This window comes from Pteropus alecto, unplaced genomic scaffold (assembly GCF_000325575.1).
Source record: "Pteropus alecto unplaced genomic scaffold, ASM32557v1 scaffold146, whole genome shotgun sequence".
In the NCBI taxonomy this organism is placed as follows: Eukaryota; Metazoa; Chordata; class Mammalia; order Chiroptera; family Pteropodidae; genus Pteropus; species Pteropus alecto.
Genome location: NW_006442107.1, coordinates 3,666,968 through 3,678,302, shown reverse-complemented (window position 1 = coordinate 3,678,302; position 11,335 = coordinate 3,666,968). Strand labels below are relative to the sequence as shown.

Sequence of the window (11,335 nt, the reverse complement as noted above, 5' to 3'; positions counted from 1 at the left end):
GGTCTATTTAGATTTTCCAGTTCTTGATTTAGTCTCGGAAGGTTGTATCTTTCTAAGTACTGGTCCATTTTGGTTATTAAATTTGGTGTTGTATACTTTTTCATAGTATTCTTGTATGATCCTTTGTATTTCTGTGATGTCAGTCCTAATTTTCTCTCTTTCATCCCTGATTTTGTTTATTTGTGTCCTTTCTCTTTTTTCTTTAGTGAGTCTAGCCGGCGGTTTGTCAATTTTATTAACCTTTTCAAAGAACCAGCTCTTTGTTGTATTTACTTTTTCTATTTTTTTTGTTTTCCATTTTATTTAATTCTGCTATAATTTTGATTCTTTCTTTCCTTCTGCTTTTAGGCTTCATTTGTTCTTCTTTTTCTGGTTTTTAAAGATTAAACGTTAAGTTGTTGATTTGGGCTTGTTCTTATTTTTTGAGATAGGCCTGTAATGATATGAACTTTCCTCTTATGACCGCTTTTGCCATGTCCCAAAAGTTTTGATTTGTTGTACTATCATTATCATCAGTTTCTATGTATCTCTTGATTTTTTTGTTTCTTCTCTGACCCAGTCATTTTTCAATAGCATGTTACTTAATCTCCATGTATTTGTGGTTTTCCCCACTTTTTTTTTACAGTTGCTCTCCGGCTTCAAAGCAAATGATCAGAGAATATGGTTGGCATAATTTCAACCCTCTTATTTCTGTGTCCCAGTATGTGGTCAATCCTTGAGAATATCAGTTGGGCTAATGTGTCATTTAAGGGTGTTATTTCCCTATTGATTTTCTGTTTGGATGATCTGTCCGACAGCGGGGTATTTAGGTTCCCTACTATGATAGTGTTTTGGTCTGTTTCTCCCTTTAGTTCTGTTGGTAATTGCTTTACATATTTCAGGACTCCCTGATAGGGAACATAGATATTAATAAGTGTTATTTCTTTTTGGTGCATGATTCCCTTTATCATTATGAAGTGTCCCTCAGTATCTTTCTTTACCTTTTTTATTTTGAAGTCTATTTCGTCTGATATTAGTACAACTACTCTTGCTTTTCTCTGAATGCCATTTGCTTGAAATATCATTTTCCACCCTTCCACTTTGAGTCTGTATTTGTCTTTGGAGCTAAGATTGTCTCCTGGAGGCAACATATGGTTGGGTTTTGTTTTTTGATACATTCTGCAACTCTGTGCCTTTTTACCGGTGAGATCAGTCCATTTACATTTAGGATGATTCCTGAAATATGAGGCCTTCTTATGGCCATTTTATCTTTGCTTCATGGTAGCTCAGTGTTTCCATTGCTTCCTTGTCCTTGTGTTTCTGTTTTCTTTATTTTGATTGGCTTCTGTGGGTTTTCCCTCTGGTTCTTCTTATTTTGTGCTATATACTTCAGTTCTGAATCTTTGGTGTGTGGTTACCATTACAAATATGTAAAGGATAGTTATATATATATAGAGTCCATTTTCTTCTGTGTGAGCCTTATTTCCATTCCCCTTTGCGCATTTGGATCTTGGACATCTCCGCTTTTCAGTCATTGTTGTCTCAATTTGTCCCTGTGTATGCTGAATGTTCATTACCTTCTTGCTATAGCAATTCTCTTCTTATTAAGTTTATAACGCCCTGTTCTTAGTAAGGGTTGCACTCCTCTGCTTCTATCTGCCTTATAGTCACCTTACTCCTAAATATGGTTTGTTTGTTTGTTTGTTTTTGTCATTTTGTTTTAGGTGAGCTGACTCCTTTCAGTATTTCCTGTAATGCAGGCCTCGTAATGGAGAATTCCTTCAAGTTTTGTATGTCTGGAAAAGTCTTTATTTCTCCTTCATATCTAAAGGAGAGCTTTGCTGGATACATTATTCTAGGCTGGTAGTTCCTTTTATTTAATAGTTTGAATATTTGATTCCACTGCTTTCTGGATTGTAAGGTCTGTGCTGAGAAGTCCTACGAAAATCTAATGAGTTTTCCTTTATAGGTTAACATCTTCTTTTCCCGGGCTGTCCTGAGAATTCTCTGTCACTGATTTTTGATAATTTTGATACAATGTGTCTTGGTGATGGCCTTTTTGGGTTGAGATAATTGGTGTTCTGTTGACTTCTTGAATTCTAAGCTCCAGCTCATTTCTTAGATTTGGGAAATTCTCATCAACTATTTGTCTGAAAATGCTTTCTAGTCTCTGTTCCTTTTCCTCACCTTCGATAATGCCCACTATTCTTATGTTTCCTCTCCTGACGGTATCAGCTAGTTCTTGTACTTCTTTTTCATTATTTTTCATTCTTTGTTTCTCCCTTCTTCCTTGTAATTTAATCCTAGATTACTGTCTTCGATATCACTGATCTTTTCCTCCTTTTGGTCGACTCTATTTCTCAAGCTTGCTATTTCATTTTTCATCTCTTTCAGTGTGTTCTTCACCTCCAGAAGTGCTATCTGGTTCTTTTAGAGGGTTTTAATCTCTTTGCTAAAGATCTCATGCTGTTTATCTAGTTGTTTTTTCTATTCCTGAAATTGTTAATATGAATTGTTTTGGATCTTATTGAGTTTTTTCAGAAGTACCATCCTGAATTCTCTGTCATTTAAGTCTCATATTTCTATGACTTTAAGCTTATTTTCTGGAGATTTTTCTCTTTCTGAGCTGCCTTGTCACCTTAGTTGTTCATGGTGTTTAATGGACTATTTCTCTGCCTGGGCATTAAAGGAAGTGTATTCTGGTTTTTTTCCAGACAGAAGATTTATTATATAAAGGTCTCTCTTTAGCCTGTTGCAAGAAGGCATTTTTCTTTTGGTTTCCACTAGGTGGCATCTAAGCCTTTTGGATCCCTGCTTTATATAAAGTCTTAATAACGCCTTTTTTTTTTCCTTATAGATATTCAATCACGTTCGCTACCCTCAGTCTCAGTCCCTGTCAGTTTTAGTGAGTTTGGGTAACATTTGCTCAGATCCCCCTGGGGCTCCACTGTTCGGTCTTGGAGGATATAGGGGCAGGGGCCCTCTGGGTTGGGATGAGGGCTGCAGCCTTGCATTTTGCAGCCACGGCTGGTAATAATCAACCATTATTTCTCTGCTGTCCCCTCTTCTCTGCTTTCTGCTCAAAGCTTTCCCAGGCAGGGTTGCTCAAGGAACCCACCACACCTTCTCTCCTCCCCCTCCTCCTGAATGGAGCTCCACCTGCGAGAGGCAGTTTCTTTGTTTCTCACAGTCTACTGCCTGACTCCTGGGATTCTGACCTGTGGTAGTTCTTGTGTGCAGATCCCATGCTCAGACGTGCTGGTGTGCGGTTTGGGTGATTTTTGTTGAGTTTTAGATGTTCAGCTTATTGTTGTTTCAAGGCGACAGATCTGGGGATGTCTCTCACTCCACCATGTTTCTGACGTCACTCCCTTAATTTTGATTTTTTTAACTACACTTTTTTATAAGGTACTGCTAGACAGTATTATTTGTCAGTTAGCTATAGATGTAATGGCACTAAGTGGATTTAATGCCCTTTTTTAAGTTCTCTGTGTGAGTTAAGAAGTAATTAAAAAGTTACCAAGTTGTACAACAATAATGTTCTTTTTTTTTTGCAATAATGTGTACTTAAAAATTTGTTAAGAGAGATCTCATGTTATGTGCTCGTAGCATAATAATGAAAAAAGTTACCAAGCTGTCTATGTCACCAAGTCATCTATGACTGAAATTTAATGACAAGTGACTTGAAGAAATTATATGAGCTATTATCAACGCAGTTCTAAGTATAATGGCTTACCTGCTTCCACCTCTACTGACTGGAGTGGACTATAGTAATCCAAAGCTTCAAAAGCAAGATAGGTTGGTAATAATACTATCTTAATTTTGATCTCACTTTACAGCAGGCTACACATTTCCCTTATTTGGTTTTCACAACAACTGTATTAGCGAAATAGGGAAGGCAAATATTTTTTATCTCTATTATTAGAGATGCATATTTGTCTTTATTTTACAGATGCTCAGTGAATAAATGACTTGATGACTTGATCGAGGTCAGCTAACATGTACGGGGCAAAGCTAGAAACAGAACCGATAATTCTTGACCTCTAGACCAATACACATCCACTTTAAATGTATCACTGAAAAACGCAGAGGATGAGCTCGATGTTATCAGCTCCATTCCACTTATTCTTCTGAAATGCTAAGATGGACTTTATCTTCACTATGCCAAGTAAATATTTAGTACCTTAAATAAGAGCTTCCATTTGTTTATACTAATTTAATTTCTTAAATATTTTTCAGAAAACTAACAAATTTCTTCAACTCACCACACTGATAACAGAACTGCTGTCATGTTGCTCAATTTGGACTGATTCAATAGCAGTGTGCAGTGTTACACAGGGCACCATAGCTAGGGCCTTTGGCCAGTTCTAAGTCTCTGAGTCAGGTGCAATGACTTTCAATTAGGAATGGAGGGAGGAGGCAAAAAAGAATACCCAATGGGTCTTTTCCAAACACATCATCTCTTCCTCATGAATATAACATGCCTTATAGAGAAGGACATCCTCTCTGTCCCTGCAGCCCCCATGAGCCGTCATCTCTGACAGAGTATATCATGGCCCTCAGAGTGTTCTACTGACAACAGTATTGGTACAGGAATAAATTCAAGTGTACAGACAGGGCCAATTAACAGTATCACTTTTTAAGTAGTAACATATTTCAAACGGGAATTTCCCAGTTAATTTTGCAATCATTAATAGAATATCGATCCTCTAAAAACAAAGGAATAATTTAAAAATGAGATTTTTCAAAAGGTATAATTTAAAACAAATATTGTATGATCATTACCTGAAATGATTAAAATCTTTCCTATAGTTTTTTAAATTGAGGTACAATTGATCTATAACATTATATTAGTTTTAGGAATACGACATAGTGATTTGATATTTGTATATACTGTGAAGCAATCACCACAATAAGTCTAGCTAACATCTATCACCAGGTAGAAGTTACAAAACTTTTCTTCCTGTGTCGCGAACGTTAAAAATCTACTCTCTTAGCAACTTTCAAATATTCAATACAGTATTATTGTTGTACAGTGCATTTTGACTTATTTTATTATAACTGTATTAAAGTCATGTTGTACATTGCATTCTTATTCTATTGTAACTGTAAGTATGACTTATTTTATTGTAACTGTAAGTATGTACCTCTTGACTCCCTTCACCCATTTCATCTATCCCCCATCCCTCTACAGTTTTTCTTCTCTGAATATTTATAATACCCAACTTTACTGACCAGCTTTCCACCTCTGCTGTGACTGCAGGGCATATTTGTCACAGTCTTCTCTGCTTATTTTATATTTTGCAGCAAGATTCTCTGCAGTAATTCCCATGGGGAGCTGGACATGCTGATCTGTTAATGCTGCCCACAAAGAATCTTCCAGCTATTAAAAGACATTAATAATAAAGTGATTTGTTAAAACATATCTTTTGAAAGTAATATGCTATAATTTCTTTAAATTTAAATAATTAACAGTTCCAAAAAACAAAAGTAAAATTAGATTTTCTGGTAGCATTTACTATTACTACTAATTATGTTTGGTTCTGAGACATTTTAAAAAAATATCCAATGACGTAATAAAATGACACTTTCTCTTCTCTCTCTAAACGTGTGGCTCTAAAGAGAACTGACAGTGCTGAATGTGCAGGTTGAGAACACAGGAAGTTATCCAACATTCAAAAGCCCTTACGGTTACATTTTGTAAGAAACCTAACATTGAGTCTTCATGCAACGTTTCTCTGTAGCCACTTTTGTAAACCACAGTTTTGAGCTTTATCCTGTGCCTTCAAGTGACAGGAATAGTTGATTCTGTAAGTTACTATGAGGGTGAAAAGAACCTGGGACATACTTCTTGAGTAACAGAAAAAGTTGTTAGTATTACCCAATTAGTCAGTCTTTGATAAGTAGCCTGATCTGTTTCTTCTAGATTTCTTCATTGCCTTTTGAGTCACTGACCTGTCTTTCCAAAGGTTTTCTCAAATATATTTGGTGTCTAAAACTATCTCTTCTTTTCAAAGCCTTATTCCTTTCAACTTTCAAAAAGGCAAGGTGAGAAACTGGGTTAATAGTGTAAATCAATCATTACAATGAAAAATGCTAAAAATATAAAACGTCATTAACCCTTTCATATGGGAAGGATAGCATGCTAGTATTTTTTTTTTTTTTTTAAGCGAGGCAACCCTTGGTTGACCTCACAGATTGCAAGGACCTTGTCAGCTTACGATCCCTTATTTTTTTTATTTTTTACATCTACAGCACCTGGTCTTCCTAGGTGGTCTCCCATCCAAGTACTAACCAGGCCCGACTCTGCTTAGCTTCCGAGATCAGATGGGATCGGGCTTGTTCGGGTCTATCATTTTTAATCGGTACTACTATTTTCATGTTGTAGCTCTCAAAGGGGTAAGGGTCAGTTTTTGTATGACCGATTTGGGACAATATACTCTATATTCAAAGAGAATGTTTTCTGTGATGAAAAAGAAATCTATTCTATGGAGATTGCTCCAGAAATAAAACTTCCATAAATCATGGTAAAGATTTAATTACTTGGTTTACTAATTATTCAGCAAAGAGGTTAATTCAACCTTTGCTGATCCTTTTGATCTGCTTCTTCCCTTCCCCAAGTGTTAAATCTACTAGCAGAGGTGTGCTAAGATGCTAAGATAAAGTCAAATTTTATGTGGGTTAAAATGTCAAAACCAACAACCAAAACAGCGTTTTGAAAAAGTTTACAAATTTCAAATCATTCGTATCTTGTCAATCTCCTATCAATAAACTGGTTTCAAAATTATTTTTCTTGCCTCGAAATAGTGTTATTAAATTATTAGTATTAATAGCTTGAGAAATAATTTTTGCAAATTTTAATAGTTCGAACCTTGAGATCTGATCCGAAACGGGTTCCAAAACGCACATTTCTGACACAGAAGGGAAGCTGGCTCATGCTTTCAGTTCCTCCACACAAGACAACTTCAGCATCTTTAACACAAATATCCTATTTGAAAATGAATGAACAACGAAACTCTTTTATTATGCCAGAAGTGGGTATTAAAAAGTACGTGTTAAGTAGTAAACTAATAGTAAATCTAATAAGTAACCTATCCTAGCTTACAGTGTCTCAAAAGGAAATACTTTTAAAGTAATCAGAAAGCAAATGCTACAAGATACAAGAGGGTAAAAAAACTAAACTAACAGACTTCGATCATTTGTGCATAAGTAATAAATCCTATCTACGTTTTGGCAAGGAATGGTAATTCTTAACACAAGTCTTAAAAATCAGCAGCGATATTGTCTGGTATAAATGTACGGATTGCCAGCAGATAATAAATAACAAACGCTTTAAAAAAGCAAAAGTAAAATGTATCCTATTAAGGGATGAATCCAAAAGGGACCACAAATTTGCCAGAACCAGGTTAACCTAGGGGACTCATAAAAAGGACCCATTTCATTCTTTCAACTCTTTCCACTATTTGCATTTTTCAGAAAAGAAGCAAATCACAAGCCTCCAAGAGCCCAGTGTTTAAAATGATTACTAGGAAAATCAGGATCACTATTTACGATATATTGTTATAGAAACAAATTTGATTAAAGTGAAAATAATTTCTTCATTACAAAATGTATTTATTTTATAATAAAATGAAGACTTTGACAAAGTTGTATTTCACTGTATGCCTTTCTCTGTGCAACAAACATACTGCCCAATTATACCTTAGAAAGGTCATAGTAGTTTATACTTCTACCAACTATGTCATTCAGTTCTTTATTATAAAATCCATTTCTTATCATCCCCCAAATTCTCCAACTCTTTTCCTAGTCTTATAGTCTTTATTTAGTGTTTCAAACTGCCTCACAGACCTGAATTTAAATTCTGCCACTAATACTTAGTAACCTTGATGCCTTTAATAATCAGTTTCCTTGCCTATAAAATGGGAATAATAATAGTCATTGCCTCATAGGATGATTATGAAGATTAAGTAAGATAGTGAATGTAAATCTAGCACAGTGGCACATAGGAAGCCCTTAAAAAAAGAGTCATGATTCACTTTTTTAAAAATGGTGATTAAATATACATACCATAAAATTCATCACTTTAACCGATTTTAACCGATTTTAAGTGTACAGTTCATTGAGTACCTTCACATCGTTGTGCAACTGCCATCTATCTCCGGAAGTTTTTTCATCTTCCCAAACTGAAACTCTGTACCCATAAAATAACTCCTCACCCTCTCCCCTCTCCAGCCCTGGTAACCACCATTCTACTTCTGTCTCTATGAATCTGACTACTCTGGGTACCTCATCTGGGTGGAATCATACCGTTTTCGTCCTTTTGTGACTGGTTTATTCCATTTAGCATAATATCTTCAAAGTTCATGATTAGCTTTTAAGAAATTTATTTTCCCCTGTGAATATTTTCCCAAGAAAAATCAAATATTGACCTCTCTTAATAAGCACTAAAAATAAAAACCTACAGTGTTATGTTGAAGTGGGACATTTCCTCTAATAGCTTTTAACATATTTCAGAGAAATATAATACTGCCCATACCTGACATCCGCTCACAATGGACTGGAAACCAGAGCCACAGAGCCTATTAAGAGTGAGAGCTGGGGTTTCCTTTGGGACTCCCACACGCAAACCAACGTGCCTTGCCAAGTATACAGTATCTGAAGAACTCTGGAACAGAGGGAAAAGAAAAAGAATTTCCTCTAAAATACAGGAATTAAGAAGGACAAAATATATGGAAGTGCTGGCAACCTATCAAAATTATATGGCTCTAAGGTAGGACACGATGCATACAGGTACAGCATATTTCACATAATACATGTGCTTACAATTTGAATAAAAATTATAATTTGGTCTATAGGTTTTTAAACATACTAAGGATGAGAAATCCTTATATGAAGTCCTTAATAGAAGACAGAAATTTATAACAGAACTATCTGAAAATGGAATAGGCTCTAACTGTAACAGAGAAAGTATCTGAGGCTGTGGTTCTCATCTTTGGCCGCACATTGGAATAACCTGGAAAGCTTTAGTAACATACTCTCAAGCTCCTAACCAAACCAGTTAAACCAGAAAGGTGGTTTCAGTTACTCATGATCAACCATGGTCTAAAAATATTAAATGAAAATTCCAGAAATAAGCAATTCATAAATTTTAAATTGCATGCCATTCTGAGTAGCAGGATGAAATCTTGCACCATCCCTTTGTTTGGCATATTCCTGCTTCATACGCTACCTACCCATCACTTAGTAGCTGTTTGGATGATCAGATTGACTGTCATGGTATGGCAGTGCTTGTGTTCAAGTCACCCTTATTTTACTTCATAATGGCCCCAAAGCACAAGAGTAGTGATGCTGGCAATTCAGGTATGCCAGAGAGAAGCCATAAAGTACTTCCTTTAAGTAAAAAGGTGAAAGTTCTCACCTTAATAAGAAAAAAAAAAAAAATTGTATGCCAAGGTTGCTAAAACCTACAGTAAGAGCAAATCTTCTACCCACAGAACTGCCTAATTTATAAATCAACCTTCATCATAGGTATGTATAGGAAAAACATAGTATATATAGAATTCAGTGCTACATGCAGTTTCAGGCATCCACTGAGGGTCTTGGAACGTATCCCCTGTGGACAACAGGGTACTTTTAAAAGCACCCAGGTAATTATAATGTGAAACTGAGACGAGACCTGCTGACCTAGGGAGGTCAAGAGAGCAGTAAAAGGTGCGACTAGACCACTGCTTCCCAAACTTTAAAACACATGCTGGGCATTTTGTTAAAATGTGGGTTCTCAATCAATAGGGCTGGGACTGCCTGAAATTCTGCATTTCTAAACATTTCCCATTGGTGAAGCCAATGTTGCTGGTCCAAGGGCCACACTTTGAGTAAGGAAAGAAATAACAACAATAATAACAACAACATTTATTGTAGAAAGAGCTAAAGCAAATTTGATAAAATGTGAAGAATTGGTTCATCGAAGTAAAAGGATCTCGGGTGTTCACTGTCCTATTTTTAATTTTTTCATTTGGGTGTGTTATGCCCCTTAGGTAGAGAGAGCACCAATTAACTTCAAATACATCAAGAAAATTAATCCATTTAATAAACAAGAAATCAAATCATTATGTTCTATACCTAAAATGAATACAATGTTGTAAGTCAATTATATCTCAAAAATTTTTGCAGAAATAATTTCTGACCATGTGGCCAAACTCTAGGCAATGAAATGCATCCCAAATTAGATAGACATATATTTTCCAGAATATATGTTCCTTTGAATTATGTATATCATTGCTTCTGGAGTCAGAGAATTACTCAAATTATAAATATCTTTAACTATTATTAACTAATTCATCATTATGGCATGTTAAAGGAATTATTTTTAGAAACCGATAAAATAAAGCAACAGAAATGAATACTGTCCTCTGCCCTACTAACCTGTACGACATTGCCTACGATGACACTGTCAATAGTCTCAGGCGGTACTTTGCCAGCAGCCAAGGCAGCCCTGGCAGCAAATTCAGTCAAGTCCACAGCTGAGAAGTCTTTCAGAAGACCTCCATAAGCTCCGAAGGGTGTTCGCTTAGCAGCAACAATAAACACACCTATTTCAATGAGGAGAGATTTGTAGGCAATTAAAGATTAGTCAATATCCCTTAGCGTGCTTTAAATAATCTCACTGTGAAAACTTATTGTAAAGTACAGTTTTCCATTAGATAGCTGAAAATCTTTGCACATGCACAGTCTCCTAAAAACAATCTGAGCACACATTTCCACATATTGTCAAGTAACTATGGGACTTTAACAATGGATTTGTGTCTAGGCATTGAACTATAATTGAGAACATTCAAACATTATACTACTATTGGTATCTAAGCGTAATACCTCTATTTATGCCAATGATCTCTTTCCATGGAACTAATTAAACCTATCCTAAAAAAAACAAACTCAGCTTCTTTCATTCCTACTTTGAGAATTTTACAGTCTAAAAGAATGTTAGGAGCAACATATATAATTTAGAACAGATCCAGAACCATAATTAGAACAGATATAATATTCAGATATTTACAAAAGGCCATAAATATCAATTTGGTGCAATAGGAAGACAGTAAAAAGATCAGTGGTTGTCAGGAGTGAGTAGGGGAAAGGGGAGATGCACAGGTGCAGCACAAGGGAATTTGAGGGCTGTGAAACTACTCTTTATGATACTGTATTGGTGGATACATGTCATTATATACATTTGTCAAAGCCCATAGAATGTATAACACAAAAAAATGAACCTTAAAGGAAACTGTAGATGTTAGTTAATAACAATATACCAGTACTGGCTCATCAAATGTAACAAATGTACCACACCGATTGTCAGGTGAAA

At 35.6% G+C, this 11,335-nt stretch overlaps 1 protein-coding gene across 1 annotated transcript in view; it reads right to left on the bottom strand.

Moving 5' to 3' along the window:
- ACAA2 (acetyl-CoA acyltransferase 2) overlaps nt 1-10,605 on the bottom strand; it is a gene marked incomplete at its 5' end in the record, with an annotated part of 25,478 nt that extends 14,873 nt beyond the window's left edge. The window contains 4 exons of the mRNA XM_025038680.1: nt 5,215-5,362; nt 6,851-6,967; nt 8,516-8,644; nt 10,402-10,605. Coding sequence (XP_024894448.1) covers nt 5,215-5,362; nt 6,851-6,967; nt 8,516-8,644; nt 10,402-10,605 — 598 coding nt within the window. The remainder of the gene's footprint in view (nt 1-5,214; nt 5,363-6,850; nt 6,968-8,515; nt 8,645-10,401) is intronic.
- Nucleotides 10,606-11,335: the final 730 nt, after the last annotated feature.